Source organism: Somniosus microcephalus, chromosome 12, assembly GCF_052327205.1.
Source record: "Somniosus microcephalus isolate GS21.2 chromosome 12, FLI_Smic_1.0, whole genome shotgun sequence".
Classification (NCBI taxonomy): Eukaryota; Metazoa; Chordata; class Chondrichthyes; order Squaliformes; family Somniosidae; genus Somniosus; species Somniosus microcephalus.
The window spans coordinates 81926547-81945562 of NC_140998.1; the positions used below are offsets into that span (position 1 = coordinate 81926547).

The following is a 19016-nucleotide window of genomic DNA, read 5'->3' on the forward strand; positions in this document are numbered from 1 at the left end:
CAGACCCCAGCATCTGCAACATTTGACCCCTTGTGACCCCACCTCATTGTTCTTTGTAGTGTTTTCCTGACTGACCTGTTTGGACACCATTCACACCTTTAGTTGCAGTGATTATCTCTCTGCCGAGGTGTGATAAATGGCAGTTAGAAAGATTACCTGTAATCATCTGGCATTATTCTCTGACTATATAAGCTGTGTCTTTATGCATCTCTCCACTTCACCTGACGAAGGAGCAGCGCTCCAAAAGCTTGTGATTTCAACTGAAACTGTTGGACTATAACCTGGTGTTGTGTGACTTCTTACATTTGTCCACCCCAGTCCAACACCGGCATCTCCACACCTTGGTCAAAGAGGTAGGTTTTAAGGAGTGTCTTAAAAGAGGAAAGAGATGTAGTGAGGCGGAGAGGTTTAGGGAGGAAATTCCAGAGCTTAGGGTCGAGGCAGCTGAAGGCACGGCTGCCAATGGTGGAGCGATTAAAATTGGGGATGTGCAAGAGGCCATAATTGGAGGAGCACAGAGATCTCAGAGGGTTGTAGGGCTGGACGAGGTTACAGAGATAGGGAGGTAACCCATGGATGCACGTGTTAACTCTTGCATACTCTCTACAGATCCTATGTTGTCTAGATAAAAATGAAGTAAAACCAGCAATACAACAGTTGCTTCCAAAGCTGTGAAGTAGTAATCATTTTTGTTCTAGAATGTTGTGTTCAAAATTAAAGTTATCAAGGCTTGTTCCAAAGATTTTGAGAATCACTGCTATAATAGCTATCCATATCTATCTTTTACAGCTTGGGACAATCCTAAAACTTGATTTATAGTGCAAGTTTGTAGCCAGGACAATAGTCAACTTTGAACTCGGGTGCACAAGGGTGTAGATTTCTTTCTTTATGTAACTGAGGCAGGTGAGTGACACAGATTTACACATGTACCTTTATTCCCTCAGTGAGCAACATCGTGGGGCATCCACTAGTACTATAAGCATATGCAGAGTACACATACATAACTGAACTAGAAATAAGCAAACTCAGTCAGACATACAGACAATTTCCCAGCTGGACGCCATCAAATGTTGATTCATTTTGAGGGGGTTGGAAGAAGGAATTTTCTGATGAAAAAGGGCAATAGAAAGCTTTTAAACTTTTTGCAGCCTGTGTCAGCCATTCCTAGGCGAAGGATAACACTGGTTAGGTGGAGGTTGCAGTCTATCAAAACAATGTGCCTTAGAAGAGCTGCACTAATGCTCTAATGTGATATTTCAATTTTACACACTAGCCATGCCAATGGCCTCCGAGTGAGACTGACTGTCTAAGTCTTGTCCTTATGCCCAATTAGTTTAAACTGGCCAAATGCACTTCTTTAATGGCCCTTACAGAAAGAGAATGACAGACTATTATTGAATCAGTCTGGGCTGGATGCTACACATACACATCCTTTTGAATGCATCTTTATCTGAATTTCTACTGCTTTACATTGAACCTATGGAATCAACACAACGATTTATGACCCTGAAGTTTACTGAGACGGTGAAAATGTTACTGACTTACAGAAGTTACTAACAAACTGGCAAATAGCTATTTTGAGTAGAATACTGTATACAGCATTAAATATACGAGGCACACTTAAAAACCTCACCTGGCCCTTGTGCGGTTTTCTTCTCTTCCACCCAGTTATAATAAGCTGAATAATCCCCATTGCTGGGCAGGTATATCCAGCGGCCCACAATCCCTATGTTGGTTTCTCCATTGTTGTCGTCACAGATCCATCTTCCAGAGAGATAAGTAGTTCTCCTTGCCTCTGCCAGCTCACTTACTGTACTGGAGGTCATGCCACTGTCAGATTCAAATGTTGTATCTGCTGGATCCCTAGCAGTACCAACAAAAAAAATTAAGTATAATGAAATTACACATTTTATAGTGAATGGAATTCTTTACAATCCCTATTACTTTATACGGATTACTGTTCTGTATCATAAAAGGTGAAGTTTAAAGCCAAAAATCATACTTAAACAGGGTATATATATATATGCAGATAAAAGAGAAAAAGATCTGTGACAACAGAGAGTAAGAATCCAGCATTTGTACTAATAATTGATATCACTTTTAGTCAATCTATTTGGTTGCTAGAGATCCCTTTCAATTGCAATGAAACTGTCTTTTAAATCAAATATTGAATTATCACTACTAATGAACTAGCTTTAACAAACCTATTTCCAAAAATTCATAAACAGTGTTTAACCAATCCAACATTTGCAGTATAATTGGCCCTAGTGAGTTATCAATCCTAGCTATGCAGTCTCATGAGGAGAAAAGAATGGGGGCCTGGTACTTCTTCACATGTAGGGATAAAAATTAGTGGCATAGTTATCCAAAATCAGATTCATACACATCCTAGTGACCAATTGGAGAATGCCAATTAACAAAGTATGGGGGAAACAGTTCACCTGACCGCTACTGATGTGTGGCATCAAAACAAAAGGGAAAGAAAAATGCTTTCTTTTTCCACTCTGTTCAGAAACTGCCATAATTTAGACCTGCAGCACTTACCATTTAAGAGTCTTTCATGGTTACAAGAGAGTCCTATATCCTCCTTTAGGATGCAAAATAGCCTCTGCCCATTCTTACAAGTCATTCAAATAATTTTATATCTACCTCTTTAAAGCTGAAAGTTGCTGCTGCAGCGTTCTTTTACCAAATACTTCAAAATACTATAAATTTATTCCATCTGTGATTAAACTGTAGGAAGCAATATATTAACTATCAGAAAGCATATATATTTTGAAAGTTGCAAAGGGTGTTCAGTAGGTACTCTTAAGAGTAAAGAAAACTGAAAGTATATCCAATTTTTATTTTAATCCTTCCTACCTCATTCCTATTTTCACCTCTTGTAGAGGGAAAATCACACGTGTTAGTTCCAGGATATGTGTCCAACGGTTGCGGGCTAGGTGCTCCTGTCGACTCCAAAACTCAATATTTCTCTTCTCGACCAAATCACCAAGTTTACGGATGTGTCTCTGAATCTTGTCCTTTTTTTCTTGATGCCGTTGGGCCCGACGTTGCAACTTTTGGTTGTCTTCCTGATTTTTAAATACCAATTCAGTATCTGAATTTAGCAACAAAGTTAAAAGTTAGTAGTGTTACTTTCTTCCTCCTCTTCCATGTTCCCTAAACTTTCATGAAATAAAAAGTATACTCTTAAATATTTCCTTCTTCTCCATGTTCCACACCCACTGCCTGACCTTGGACAATGTTGTTCTAAACCAGGAGGTGTGCAAAAGCAACCCAGGTCACTTTCCTTCCAATTTTACCTCCCTCTCCACCGGGATATGTTTGACCTTTGCTTGGAACTCCTCTATGACAGTTGCTTTTAAGCTTGGCAAAGAACAATGAAACCTCTGTTAATGTGTGCACAGCAAAAACATGTATGAATTTTTTGGGGAACTTTTTCAGAACTTAAAGGGTACATTCCACAGAGCTGCTCCATTATACTATGTGTAATAAAGGGAGACATCTACTGTCATTCAGTCTCCTTGTTGCTGTTTTGCATTTTAAAGCTGTTGTTAGAGGCAGCCTGGCAGCAAGCACTTTGTTTACAATGTTTCCTTGTGTACCAACAATGAACCAATGATATCCAGCTATAATACACAATTCCTATTCATGATATCACAGGAGAAACTCCACACAAAATGTCTGCTTCCTAGCTGACTTTAGCCACCAGAGAAATCTGACAGCAAGTGTGTAAATAGCTTCCTTTAGAATTGTGGGATGATTACGTGGAATGTACTTTCCCTTTCAGTACAACACAACAGCCATTATAAAGTTAGAATTTTGACATTTGAAAATTATCAAGTGAATTATTTAATCTGAACCAGATAAAATGATTACACTGCTGAAGGGTTAAAAAATTAGGGAACATTTTTTTTAAAGATTAGAAAATTCAAAACAGTATCGCAAAAAATGTAAAACACTAAGATTATGCTACTATGGAAGGCTATTTAATCAAATAATATTCAAGTTCAAGGGACAGCTTGGTAGGTTTTTAGAGAAAGGAGATGTCAAAAGTAGTCAGGTAAAATGGCCTTTTCCTGTTCCTTAGATATCTTATGGTCGTATTTTGTTTTAAAGCTTCCTCTTTGCTTTTGTTAGCATGCTGAGATCATCTGTTCTTTATTATACGGGTACACTATCCCTTATCCGAAAGCCTTGGGACCAGCTGAGTTTCGGTTTTCGGAATTTTTCGGATTTCAGAAGGTATTATTATAAGACTGGGAAATTTGTATTTAATATAAATTGTAAAAGTTCAGGCTACCTCTTGTGACTGTTCCGTGTCTCATTCCCCTTCCTGCTTCTCTGGAAAGCCGGATATCGGCTGACTCCTACTAAGCTGGCCCGCAAATCAGGTTGGGGGTCGGGTTGGGGGGGGGAAGAAAAGAATATCAGACGGTTCGGGGTCGGTGGGGGGGGGGGGGTGTCGGGAGAAAAGAATATCGGACGGGCCGCTGTATTGTTGGGTTCACTCTCCCGGTACCTCCTCCACACTGCCCGGCTCGGCCTGCAATCTCCTACCCAGGAGGGAACTCTGTGACCCTCTGCCCTGCTCAGCGTAAGTCGTGCGCCACTCTGGTCATGTCGTGCGCACAACTTACGCTGAACAAAAAAACTTTCAGTTTTCAGAGGTTTTCGGAAGTTCGGATAAAGGATAGTCTACCTGTATTAACATTTTTGTGTATAGCACAGACTTCTTTGAGTCCTCCCAGCTCCATTTCCATGACAGATGCCACTGTTCACCACAGAAACCTTTCTCTACCTCTCACAATGCTATGAACCCTGAATCAACTTCCCACCATGGCCACACTGTAGCACCCCTTCTTCCCTACCACTTCCTTATAGATCCTGGACTTAAGACATAAAATTCAGTACCTAAACGGAAACATAGCGCGGAGATTTCAAAGATAGGTATGGAACAGTACTACCTACCACGGAGCCCAAGCAAGGAGGACTCAATCAGAGGTAAATAAAATTACTGTAATAGGTACAATGGTGGCAGAAAAGCATAACAGATAATGTGATGGAAAAAGGCAGGATAAGAAATTTAACTGGGCTACTAATCTAGAGGTTATTATAATCTTGCGGGCTCCGCGCGTACCAGCAGCTAAGTGTCCTTTGCTGCTTGGTGCGCTCGGCTCGTTAAGGAAAAAGCATTTCACTGACTGGATTTCACTTGTTGTATTTGGTTATGTGACAAATAAAAATTGAAAAAAAAATTAGTTTATTGCGAGTTGTTAAATTGAATTCAATAAATCTGGTCATTTGTAACTAGCACAGGAAAAATAAACAAAGCTTTTAGATGGTTGTAAAAACCCAGAGTTCACTAACACCCTTTAGAGATGGGAGCCAACCTCATTTCTTTTCTTTTAATTAATTCACGGGATGTGGGTGTCGTTGGCAAGACCAGCATTTATTGCTCATCCCTAGTTGCGCTTGAGAAGGTGGTGGTGAGCCTCCTCTTGAACCGCAGCAGTCTGTGTGGTGAAAGTACTCCCACAGTGCTGTCAGGTAGGAAGTTCCAGGATTTTGACCCAGTGACGATGAAGAAATGGCGATATATTTCCAAGTCAGGATGGTGTGTGACTTGGAGAGGAATTGGAGGTGGCAGTGTTCCCATGCATCTGCTGCCCTTGTTCTTCTAGGTGGCAGAGGTCACGGGTTTGGGAGGTGCTGTTGAAGTAGCCTTGTCAAGTTGCTGCAGTGCATTTTATAGATGGTACACACTGCAGTCACGGTACACCAGTGGTGGAGGAAGTGAATGTTTAAGGTGGTGGATGGGGTGCCGATCAAGCAGGTTGCTTTGTCCTGGATAGTGTCGAGCTTCTTAAGTGTTGTTGGAGCTGAACTAATCCAGGAAAGTGGAGAATATTCCATCACACTCCTTACTTGTATCTTTTAGGTGGTGGAAAGGCTTTGGGGAATCGTGGTGAGTCACTCGCCACAGAATACCCAGCCTCTGAACTGCTCTTGTTGCCACAGTATTTGAGGCTGGTCCAGTTAAGTTTCTGGTCAATGGTGATCCCCAAGATGTTGATGGTGGGGGATTCAACGATGGTAATGCCACTGAATGTCAAGAGGAGGTGGTTAGACTCTCTCTTGTTGGAGATGGTCATTGCCTGGCACTTAAGTGGCAATTAACATTCAGGCCATACATCAGCCTAAGCCTGGATGTTGTCCAGGTCTTGCTGCATGTGGGCATGGACTGCTTCATTATTTGAGGAATTGCGAATGGAACTGAACACTGCAATCATCAGCGAAAATCCCCATTCCTGACCTTACGATGGAGGGAAGGCCATTGATGAAGATGGTTGGGCCCAGGACACTGTCCTGAGGAACTCCAGCAGCGATGTCCTGTGGCTGAGATGATTGGCCTCCAACAACCACAACTATTTTCCTTTGTGCTAGGTATGACGCCAGTCCCACATTATGTGGCTGGTTCTTAGTGCCCTCATAGCAACTAGGGATGGTCAATAAATACTGCCTTGCCTTGTTGCCCAATAACAGATGTTTTAAAAAAATGTGTGCAAACACTTCTTTGATGAAGTACAGGAAACTTTCGTTTAAACGGAGCTTAAATCTCCGGAATGCTCTATCCACCGGCAAAATTCAGGAGTCGGTTCAGATAACTTTTTTTACTTTTCGTTGCTTTTTTTCTCCATTCCTGGCTCTGCAAGCGTCTAGCTGAAGCTGTTGCTTAGCTACAGAGACGCTTGCAAGCTGCGCCGACTGTTTTGAAGCTGTTGCTAAGCAACAGGGTTTGTTGCTAGATACGGAGCTCAGAAGCTCCGTCTGAGCTCCGTATGTTTTAACATTAGCGCTGGTTTCTCCGGCAGTGTTGATCGACCGGCACCAGCTCGGCCCAGTCAGTGCCGGATACCAGAAAGTTTCCTGTAACAGAGAGGGCTGATGAGTGTAATGCAGTTGATGTTGTGTATATAGACTTTCAAGCAGCATTTGATAAAGTAACACAAAGTAGGCTTGTTAGCAAAATTAAAGCCCATGATTAAAGGGACAGTAGCAGCATGGATACAAAATTGGCTAAGGGACAGAATGCCGAGAGTACTGGCGAATGGTTGTTTTTCAAGACTGGAGGGAAGTATACAGTGGTGTTCCCCAGGGGTCAGTATTTGGACCACTGCTCTTTTTGATATATATCAATGACCTGGAGTTGGGTATACAGGACATAATTTCAAAGCTTGCAGATGATACAAAACTCTGAAATGTAGTAAACAAAAAGGCGGATAGTAACAGACTTCAGGCGGACATAGACAGACTGGTGAAATGGGCAGACACATGACAGATGAAATTTAATGCAGAGGAGTGTGAAGTGATATATTTTGGTTGATAGAATGAGGAGAGGCAATATGAACTACATGGTACAATTAGGAACAGAGAGACCTGGGGGTGTATCTACACAAATCTTTGAAGATGGCAGAACAAGTTGAGAAGGCTGTTAAAAAAACATATGCGATCCTTGGCTTTATTAATAGAGGAATAGAGTACAAAAGCAAGGAAGTTATGCTAAACCTTTATAAAACACTGGTTAGGCCTCAGCTGGAGTATTATGTTCAATTCTGGGCACCACACTTTAGGAAGGATGTCAAGGCCTTGGAGAGGGTGCAGAAGAGATTTATTGGAATTATACCAAGGATGAGGGACTTCAGTTATGTGGAGAGGCTGGGTTGTTCTCCTTACAGCGGAGAAGGTTAAGAGGAGATTTGATAGAGGTGTTAAGGGAAACCAGAGGGCACAGATTTAAGGTGATTGGAAAAAGAACCAGAGGTGACATGAGGAAACTTTTTTTATTTTTTTTATTTACACACAGTGGAATGCACTGCCTGAAAGGGTGGTGGAAGCAGATTCAATAGTAACATTCAAAAGAGAATTGGATAAATACTTGGAGAAAAAAATTACAGGGCTATGTGGGAGGAGCAGGGGAGGGGGATTAATTGAATAGTTCTACCAAAGAGCCAGCACAGGCAGGATGGGCTAAATGGCCACCTTCTGTGCTGTATCATTTTATGACTCTACAGAAGACTTTTAAATATATTATATACTAGCGAATCTCCCATGGTGTTGCAGGATACTTGTTTATTTCATGTAACATACAATATCTTATCAGGGCCAATGATTTTCTGAATATTGTGGGAACACGATAATTTAAACTGTGAACTAACTAAAACAACCACCTGAAAGCTGGCAACAGCATTCAAAAAATTCCTGATGCCCAAAATGGGCAGAGACAATAGAGGAAATGTGAAAGAAAGAAGGAAGTAGGAGAGGGGAACAGGTGGCAGTATGGGTTCAGGAACAGTCGGGAAGAAGGGAGTATAGTGTCCTTTATTACTGTATTTCCCAACTCTACGTGCACATACAATTGGCAAGTTCAGCAAACAAAAAATAGAACAGCTTCAGGTCACGAACTGGACCATAACCCAGGAAACCAGCAGGATAGGATGATTAGCAGGCCAATTTTCAAGATTCTAATTGCTGGACTAATTAATTTATCTAATTAATTTATTTATCTAAATGTGGCAATTCATGAGGCTGTTTTCCATTTAGTAAATAACTCTTAAATTTAGTTCAAATTATTTCATGTGTGGTTATTAAAGAGATAACTATCAGATTTATTAAGAAAAAATATTTATGCAACAAAAAGTTGACAAGCAGAAATTGTTGAGAATTCCATTGACCCTCCCAATGACATCAGTTTTATTACTTGAGGATGACTGCATCGGGGCTGGATCTTGTACAAAGCATGAATCAGTAAGTAAATAATGTACCCACGATTTCTCAGAGGCAAAATACTGTAAGTAAGTGAACATAAAAAAACCCAATAGGAGTAAGAAACGTACATAGTAATTAAATGGTATGAACATTAATGCAAGGAATGGACTAATGTCATTACTGGAATTTAGTGCTATTTACATTACAATAGGAACAGCCCTTTTCACTTTGTGATTATAGCATGAAAAACGTTAATTAATTATTTTGGGTTGAGATAGCACATTGGGAGTAATGCACTGCACTGCCGAAAGACAGGATGTAAATTTCCGTCCACAATTTCACATCCTGGGTTTTCCAACCACAGCCATGCTAAACACCTGGTCACAATTTAGTATGAGGAGGTACTGAGTGGCAGCAGGGAGGGTAAATTAGAGGGCATGTTACCCTGACTGCTCTCATGCACCCTCAAGTGACTGATTATAGATGTCACTGACAGAGGTCTATGAGCAGGTGTGGAGGCACTGTTTCAGTCAGAAAAGTGCATGGCAAGGCAGAAAATAGAAAAAAGATCAATGCTAGATTCTAATCAATATATCAATAAAATATTAATTTATTTACCACAATTATCTTCATTAAATTCTTTTTTAGAAATTTTTTTAAATTTCACTAAGCTTTTGTACCTTTTTGGACTTCCTCATTTCCACAACAAATTGCATCCTTCAGCTGTTCAATCCTTATTTGGCAAGACATAATCTTCCATTTCTGAAAATAAAAATGGAATGTTATTTTGAAGATTAAAATGCAATATAGAAATGGGTCTATTCAAAGAACACTCTAAACCAGAGATTATTTTCACATTTCATATAGGATTAAAAGCTGATAAAGTATGCACTGCTCGTTTAAATACAGCCTTTACGATGGTGAATTATATCTTTTATAAAAAAATATTAGCAGGTCTCCTGTGCTGCTGCTCATGGTAGGCCAAAAGACAGGCTGTTTTATAAAGGAGAGATGCATTATACAATGAAACACAGAATTTATTATTCCGCTGTTAAAGTACAGTTGTGTTTAATTTGATCTGTCCCTTTCAAGTCCACAAGGTTTAACTGCTGTACTTTCCGGAAATCAATTGGTCACATCAGTTGAAACTCTGGCTGGCTTTCTTTTTTGTTTCAAAAGTGAAGTCAATTAGAATGTATTTTCTGTTGTTGAGAAAGTTACTCTGTACATTAGAAATGACTGCATTTCATTCCTTCTTTAAAAAAAAAGGGTAACACGGAAATTTGCATGTGTGACATCTAAAAGAGTGAAGTATGCATCTCAAAATTGTTATATATTAGCAAATATTTCATCATAATCATAATCAACTTTGTCATTGTTAGTGCACAAGTGCAGTACAACGAAATGTAGGCTTGCGGCTCCCGAGAGTGTACATTTAGATTAAGACATTTAAACATTCAACATACATTTGGCTTGTAATACATTAACATAAACATAACCATAATAAAGTGCATTGGCAGATGTGCAGGCTTTAGAGTTTATTTGTGGAGTTCAGTAGGATGACAGCCCTGGGAAAGAAGCTGTTCCTAAATCTGGTCGTACGGGTGCGAATGCATCTGTAGCGTCTCCCAGATGGCAGGAGGGCGAACAGACTGTGGCTGGGGTGGGTAGGGTCTTTGATGATGGTCCGTGACCTCCGTAAACAGCGTTTCTGGTATATGTGCTCTATGGTCGGTAGCTGGGTGCCGGTAATGAGTTGGGCAGTTTTGACTACCCGCTGCAGGGCTTTCCGGTCATAGTAGCTACAGCTGCCGTACCATACTGTGATACAGTTAGTCAGGATGCTCTCTATTGTGCAGCGGTAAAAGTTAGAGAGGATCAGGGGTGACAGGTTACATCCCTTCAGCCTCCTTAGGAAATATAGGCGCTGCTGGGCCTTCTTCACCAGAGAGGAGGTATTGAGGGACCAGGAGAGGTCTTCCGTGATGTGGACTCCAAGGAACTTAAAGCTGTCCACCCTTTCCACCACAGCCCCACTGATGTGTGGATGGGGGTGTGACTTCCGCCTTTAGACTTCCTGAAGTCCACAATGATTTCTTTGGTTTTCTTGATGTTAAGGGCCAGGTTGTTATCGGCGCACCACTTCACGAGATGCTGGACCTCCTCCCTGTAGGCTGACTCATCGTTGTTGGTGATCTGGCCTACTACCGTGGTATCATCCGCAAACTTGATGATGGTGTTGGAACCATGAACAGCCACACAATCGTGGGAGTAGAGGAGGGGGCTCAGCACACATCCTTGTGGGGCCCCCGTGTTCAGGGTCAGGTGGGGGGGGGGGGGGGGGTAGGTGTGGTTACCTAATTTGACAGACTGGGGTCTGTTTGTTAGGAAGTCCAGGGTCCAGTTGCAGAGGGAAGTGTTCAGGCCCAAGAGTGTGGAGTTTGGTGGCCAGCTTGTTGGGGACGATAGTGTTGACTGCTGAGCTGTAGTCTATGAACAGCATTCTGATGTAGGTCTCTTTACCATCTAAGTGATTCAGTGCAGGGCAGTTGTGATTGCATCCTCCGTTGATCTGTTTGCACGATAGGCAAACTGGTGTTGGTCAAGAGAGGCGGGAACACTGGCTTTGATGTGAGCCAGGACCAGTCTCTCGAAACACTTCATTATGATGGGCGAGTGCGACAGGTCGATAGTCGTTCAGGCACGTCACAGCCGTTTGTTTTGGCACAGGAATAATGGTAGCGGTCTTGAAGCATGTAGGGACTACTGCCTGGGCCAATGACAGATTGAAGATGGCGGTGAAGACATCAGCCAGCTGATCAGCACATTCCTTGAGTACCCGTCCAGGGATGCTATCCGGTCCAGCAGCCTTTCGTGTGTTCACTCCACGTAGAACACCCCTTACGTCGGAGGTCGACAGAGTGAGCACCTGGTCTTCCGGGGGTGGCAAGGCTTTGGTAGCCGGCTCCCTGTTGTCCCTGTCGAAGCGAGCGTAGAAGTTGTTAAGCTCCTCCGGAAGGTGGTGCTACTCATGTAAAGTCAGATGGTGTACTGTTTACAAGGGCAGGCAGGTGTGTTCCTTTAAGACTGATGTAATTGGAAGAGTCAGTGGAAATATGCAACAACTTTTGGTGGTGAATGCTGTGAAGATACTGAAATTTGCAGGACAACTTTTTGTTGCATAAATGTTTTTTCTTAATAAACTCAATGTTTATTAACAAAAATTAGACTTAAGAGGCTGCAGTTATTCCAGGTCATTGACTGGTAACATTAACCCCACTTTCCTCCCCCCACAGATGCTATCTGACTTGCATTTTCTGCTTTTATTTTAGCTTCAGTATTGTGTGTCCTGGGAGAGGTTCCTTTTATACTGCTTTTGAAATGTAACAAAAAACTTAAGTTGTGCTTGCTAGAAGTATCATTTTTATAATATTACTAGCGGTGAGTCAGAGGATGCAATGTTTTACAAGTATAGAAAAATGTAGGTGTGTCCCCCTTTAAGATAAATGGCGCAAGTGCTCTATTTACTTGAAATAAATGGTGGATTCACTTGGAATTCAAGTTGGGGGTGATGCGATTTCAAAGTACGGAGAGAATGATTCAAGAATCTGGGAGCAGGCTTGAATGTGGCGGTTCAGAAAGATGTTGGCTTGTGGAAGTTCATGGGATGTGAAAGCCATGAAAGTGGTTGTGCAGTGGGAAGAGGACTGCAAGGGTGTGGCATGATTGCAGAGAGATCTTGGGGTGCAGGAGGATTAAAAACGTTTTAGGTTCTTAAACTTAGGGATGGGGGGTGGGAGCCCATCATCACCGTCTCAGGACATCGCTGCTGTAGCGTCATCTGCACATCCATTGTCAGCTACTTCATCAATGGCCTTCCCTCTATCATAAGGTCAGGAGTGGAGTTGTTCAGTGATGATTCTACACTGTTCAGTTGCATTCTTATCTTCTCTACTAATCATCTTCTTCTTAGGCAGTCCCTCGGAACCGAGGATGACTTGCTTCCACATTAAAAATGAGTTCTCAGGTGACTGATGAGTCCAATGCAGGACCTACAGTCTCTGTCACAGGTGGGGCAGACGGCGGTTGAAGGGGCAGGTGGGTGGGGTGCTTGGGTTGACGTGTGCTCCTTGCGCTGTTTGCACTTGGCTTCCACTTGCTCCCGGCGAAGAGACTTGAGGTGTTTGGCGCCTTACCGGATGCTTCTCCTCCACTTTGTGCGGACTTGGGCCAGGGATTCCCAGGTGTCGGTGGGGCTGTTGCACTTTTTCAAGGAGACTTTGAGGGTGTCCTTGAAGCGTTTCCTCTGCCCACCTGGGGCTCTCTTGCCATGCCGGAGCTCCGAGTAGAGTGCTTGTTTTGGGAGTCTCGTATCGGGCACGTGGACAATGTGACCTGTCCATCGGAGCTGATCGAGTGTGGTCAAAGCTTCGATGCTGGGGATGTTGGCCCGAGCAAGAACACTGACGTTGGTGCGCCTATCCTGCCAATGGGTTTGCAGGATCTTGCGGAGGCAGCGTTGGTGGTACCTCTCCAGTGCTTTGAGGTGCCTGCTGTACATGGTCCATGTCTCTGAGGCATACAGCAGGGCGGGTATCACTGCTGCTCTGTAGACCATGAGCTTAGTGCCAGGTTTGAGGTCCTGGTCTTAAAACACTCTTCCTCAGGCGACCGAAGGCTGCACTGGCACACTGAAGGCGGTGTTGGACTTAGTCATCGACGTCTGCCCTTGTTGACAGTAGGCTCCCGAGGTATGGAAAGTGGTCCACGTTGTCCAAGGGCTTGTCGTGGATTTTGATAATCGGGGGGCAGTACTGTGTGGTGGGGGCAGGTTGGTAGAGGACATTTGTCTAACAGATGTTTAGTGTAAGGCCCATGCTCTTGTACGCTTCAGTGAAGGTGTTGACGATGGTTTGGAGTTCGACCTCCGAGTGAGCGCAGACGCAAGCGTCATCTGCATATTATAATGACAGAGGATGGGACGACCTTGGATCTGGACTGGAGGCGATGGAGGTTGAACAGTTTCCCGTTTGTTCTGTAAATTAGCTCCACTCCAGTGGGGAGCTAACTGAGGGCAAGATGGAGCATTGCAGCTAGGAAGATCAAGAAGAGCGTTGGTGCGATGACACAGTCTTGCTTGACCCCGGTTTATACGTGAATTGGGTCTGTGGTGGAACCGTTGGTCAGGCTCACGGCTTGCATGTCGTCGTGAAGCAGGCGGAGGATAGTGACAAACTTTTGAGGGCAACCGAATTTGAGGAGGACATTCCATAATCCCTCACGGTTGACAGTGTCAAAGGCCTTTGTGAGATCCAAGGCCATATACAGCGGTTGGTGCTGTTCCCTGCATTTCTCTTCTAATTGACGTGCGGTGAAGATCATGTCCATTGTGCCCCTTAGTGGGCGGAATCCGCATTGCGACTCTGGGAGGAGCTCTTCGGCCACCTGGTTCGGGACCTGGAATGTCAGGACCCTCATGGACAACCCCAACAGTGACAGACCGGAACGCCGTACTGCTACCGTTGCCCGGGAGCTCAGATGCTTCGACATTGACATCGCCGCCCTAAGTGAGACCCGGCGGGCAGGGGAAGGCCAGCTCAAGGAGCAAGGCGGTGGTTACACTTTCTTCTGGAAAGGTAAACCTGAAGAAGAATGCCGCCTCCATGGGGTAGGCTTCGCCATAAAAAATGAACTGCTTGGGCGTCTCAGAGACTCCCCTAGCGGTATAAACGAGCGCCTCATGACTCTTCGACTCACCATAGCCTGGAACCAGTGCGCTACGGTCATCAGTGCATACACCCCAGCACTGGAAGCCACAGATGAGACCAAAGAGGAATTCTACTCCAGCCTCGAACAATCCCTGTCCCGAGTCCCAACGGGCGACAAGCTAATCCTCCTTGGCGACTTCAATGCTAGAATTGGAAAGGACACAGACCTCTGAGGAGGTGTGATCGGCAGAGAGGGGGTAGGGAAAGCCAACTCCAGCGGTACCCTCCTCCTGTCGAAATGCTTAGAACATGGCCTCATCATAACCAACACCTTGTTCCGTCAGAGAGACAAGTACAAGGCTTCATGGCAGCACCCTCGTTCCAAGCACTGGCATCTGCTGGACTACGTCATCGTCCGAGCGAGGAACCGCAAGGACGTCCGCATCACCCGCGCCATGACAGGAGCTGATGACTGCTGGACAGACCACTGCCTAATCCGCTCTCTACTAATGAAGTAGCCCACACCAGCCTACAGCAGGACATTGACAACATCCAGCGGTAGGCTGACACATGGTCAGTAACATTCCCACCATGTCAATGCCAGGCAATGTCCATCTCCAACAAAAAGGGACCCAACCACTTCCAGTGATCTTCAACAGCACCAACTTCAACACATCCCCCAACTAAACAGCCTTGGAAGGGGTGGGGGGGGTGGGGCACCATTGAAAATTTAAGTTAATATAGCATGACTAAAATAAGAAAAATATCAAATTTAATATCCAAATTCTTTTGATTAGACAGGTGGAACTGAACTTTCATGCAGCAACATGAATAAAACCACACATCAAGCTACACAGCTATTAAGCAGTAAATATCAGAATGTATCGTATAATAAACTCACCAATTGATCAGTTTTCCACTTCCCTTCAATAGCTTTTATAACTCTGCAAAATAAAATGAACAAAATTGAAAGCCAGGCTAATCATACACAATTACACAAACAGCGTAAATGCAATGCCAAATGTATTTCATTTGCTGTTGAAGATATTGAACTAAATGTCAATAGTAAAATTTCAGCCACACATTGAAGCAAAATAAAATGCAGATGAACAGTAATGGAACTGAAAACATCAATTCTTACTGTTGCTGATACTTTTCCTTCTCATTCCTCAAGTGTTCTAACCGTTCCATCTTGTCAGCATACCTGTGAGAAATTATAAACCTTAGACAGCTTATAAATGCACAATTAGATTATAGATTAAATATACACAGAGTTCAAAATGTTTGCTTTTAAAGAAGACAAACTGCAGATGTTACAGAGTTGTATAGCAAATCAGTAATGTAAACTGCCCTGTAATGTGACAGTTTTCCGCAGTAAATTTCTTAGATAGTCATTCAAACTTTGTGTATTTACTTTTAAAAATATAGTTTCAGTTAATTTAACAATAAAGTCTAAAAAGTTTTTAAACCAAGGTAGCCTAAACAAATTTCTTATCATACTTGTACTATATTCTGTAAAGCACAGATCTGCAAATATCCAATATCCTGTCACTGAGTAGATTTGCTTATACCCTCTGGAGTTTTGAAGAATGAGAGAAGATCTCATTGAAACATCTATGATTCTGAGGGGGATTGCAGGATAGATGCTGAGAGGTTGTTTCCACTGGCTGGAGAGTCTAGAACTAGGGGTCGCATTGTTAGGATAAGGGTTCAGCCTTTTAAGACTGAGATGAGGAGGAATTTATTCACTTAGAGGGTTGTGATTTTTTGGAATTCTCTGCCCCAAAGGGCAGCGGATGCTGAGTCATTGAGTATATTCAAGTCTGAGATAGATTGATTTTTGGACTCTAGGGGAATTGAGGGATATGGGGATCGGGCAGGAAAGTAGAGTTGAGGTCGAAGGTCAGCCATGATCTTATTGAATGGCGGAGCAGGCTCGAGGGGCCGTATGGCCTACTCCTGCGCCTAATTTTTATGTTATGTTCTTATTTTACAAATATGCTTTGTAATCTTGCACATTCTGTATGTACTATTGCATGCAAAAGCTTTTACTACATTTTGAAGTTATACTTATAACCTTTGCCTAAATGTAATGAAAATAAATTCTAAATATGAATTATTGTTAATTATGCCACTTATGAATTGTAGGCAAAGAATCATGGCCCAGAAATTCGGGTCGGGGGCTTCCCGCGGGTGCAAGCCCCCGATCTGCACTTACCTTGTGGGCCCCCGTGGAATTCCGATCCGGAGCCTGGTCCAGCTGCCGGCGTGCAGTGCTTGTGTATCCCGGGGCGCAGTTAGTTCGACGCGTCCCCTGGGATCACATGGGCCATGGGGAGCAGGGAATGCTCCATTCATAAGATTGACAGGAAGAGCTGTCAAGACTTATAAATACTACGGCCCCAAAACAGCACTAAATCTTCAAATAAATTTTTTTAAAACATCACATTTTTTAAATAAACTATAAATTACATGAAATAACTATTTTAAACAATAATTTAAATTTTTGAAATTTTTTTTTTAATTTTCTAACGGGGCTAAAAATAAACTTAGCTTGCTTTAAACTATTTAAAAATAATAAATCTGTGGAAAAAATGTTTTAATTTTAATTAATTCACCACTTAAAAAAGCAGGCCTTACGCCTGCTTTTTACATGTCTAACTTCTGGAGACTGACCTTCCCGGGAAAACCTGCAAAAAAAAACGAAGTTCGATGCGCACGCGCAGCCTCTCCTGCGCACGTGTTCGACCTCTGAACCCCTTCGTTCAGGGGATCGGAAGTGCCGGTTTCCCGCGCATGCGCAGTGCATGCAGGAAACCGGCACTTCCATTGGGCCTACGGGTGAGTACCCCATGCGTACTCACCCGTGGAGACCCGAATTTCTGGGCCCATATATTTCACAACAAATACCACAGTATTTATTGCAAACTCCAACTCCTCTGCACATTTAACCATGCTAAACAAGTCATCTTGGCTGTACATTTCAGCCTCCTATGAAAGTCAGGGCACCACATTAGAGAGAGATTTGCATTAAACACGTGACTTAATGTTTAAATTTCAGGGTCAGCTGCATTGCATACATTGCACTCAATTGTTGCTCGAGTCAGAATTATATTGAAAGATAGGTATAGAGATATTTCAAGGCGTGTGGAGGTATGTCAAACCTGAGTTACCCAGATAAACTCAAAGAGCTGGGTCTGTATACATAAGAAAAGCGTTTAATCAGGGGTGATTTGACCAAGGTTTATAACAACAACAACTTCTATTTATACAGCATCTTTAACGTACTAAAACGTCCCAACACATGAGCATTATCAAACAAAATTTGACACCGAGCCACATAGAGATATTAGGGTAGATGACCAAAACCTTTGTCAAAGAGTTAGCTTTTAAGGAGCATCGTAAAGGAGGAAAGCGAGGTAGAGGCGGAAAAGTTTATCCTCGCCGGGGGGAGTGTGGTTTGCTCGTGCTGTTGGGGAGGGTTTAAACTCATTTGGCAGGGTGATGGGCACCAGGATATAGCATTAGAAAGGTGCACAAAGGACTGGGGCAGATAGCACTAGAGTAAGAAATAGTACGGTATTAGATGGGGTCAGACTCAGAGAATAAAAGACAGTCTAAGATAGGTTTACAGTGCATGTGTGTAAACACACGAAGCGTGGTAAATAAGGTTGGTAAGCTGCAAGTGCTACTAGCCACATGGGAATATGATGCTGTGGCGATAATGGAGACCTGACTCAAAAAAGGGCAGGATTGGGTACTAAATATTCCTGAATATATGGTGTTCAGGAAAGATAGAGGTGGGGTGGCAGTACTGATTAAGGAGAAGATTACAGTGCTGGAGAGAGACGATGTCCTGAAAGAGTCAAGGACAGAATCTATTTGGTTAGAGTTAAGAAACAATAGAGGTGCCATTGCACTACTAGGTGTATTCTATAAGCCACCAACTAGTGGGAAAGATAGAGGAGCAAATTTGCAGGGAAATTACAGCGAGGTGCAAGAACTATAGAGTAGTGATAATGGGGTACTTCAACTATCCTAATATAGACTGGGATAGTAATAGTGTAAAGGGCAGAGAGGGGGAAGAATTTCTGAAGTGTGTTCAGGAGAACTTTCTTGATCAGTACGTTTCTAGCCCAATGGGGAAGGAGGTATTGCTAGATCTGGTTCTGGGGAATGAGGTGGTTCAAGTGGAGCAATTGTCAGTAGCGGAACATTTAGGGAATAGTGATCACAGTATCATAAGATTTAGATTAGCTATGGAAAAGGACAGGGAGCAATCGAGAGTAAAAATACTTAATTGGAGGAAAGCTAATTTCAGTGGGTTGAGAATGGATCTGGCCCGGGTAAATTGGAATCAAAGATTGGCAGGCAAAACTATAATCAAACAATGGGCTGCCTTTAAAGGGGAGATCAAGGTACATTCCCACGAGGGGGAAAGGTAGGGCAACCAAAGCCAGAGCTCCCTGGATGACGAAAGAGATAGAGAGTAAGATAAAGCAGAAAAAGGGGGTATATGAAAGATGTCAGGTTGAG

The 19016-nt window shown here is 43.0% G+C and overlaps 1 protein-coding gene across 1 annotated transcript in view; it reads right to left on the bottom strand.

Annotated features, from left to right (window-relative positions):
• The window catches only part of atg14 (autophagy related 14), a 56017-nt gene that overhangs the window by 15768 nt on the left and 21233 nt on the right, over positions 1–19016 (bottom strand). The window contains exons 2-6 of the mRNA XM_086003237.1: positions 15622–15684; positions 15382–15424; positions 9453–9534; positions 2863–3100; positions 1634–1863 (exon numbers count right to left, since the gene is read on the bottom strand). Coding sequence (XP_085859363.1) covers positions 1634–1863; positions 2863–3100; positions 9453–9534; positions 15382–15424; positions 15622–15684 — 656 coding nt within the window. The remainder of the gene's footprint in view (positions 1–1633; positions 1864–2862; positions 3101–9452; positions 9535–15381; positions 15425–15621; positions 15685–19016) is intronic.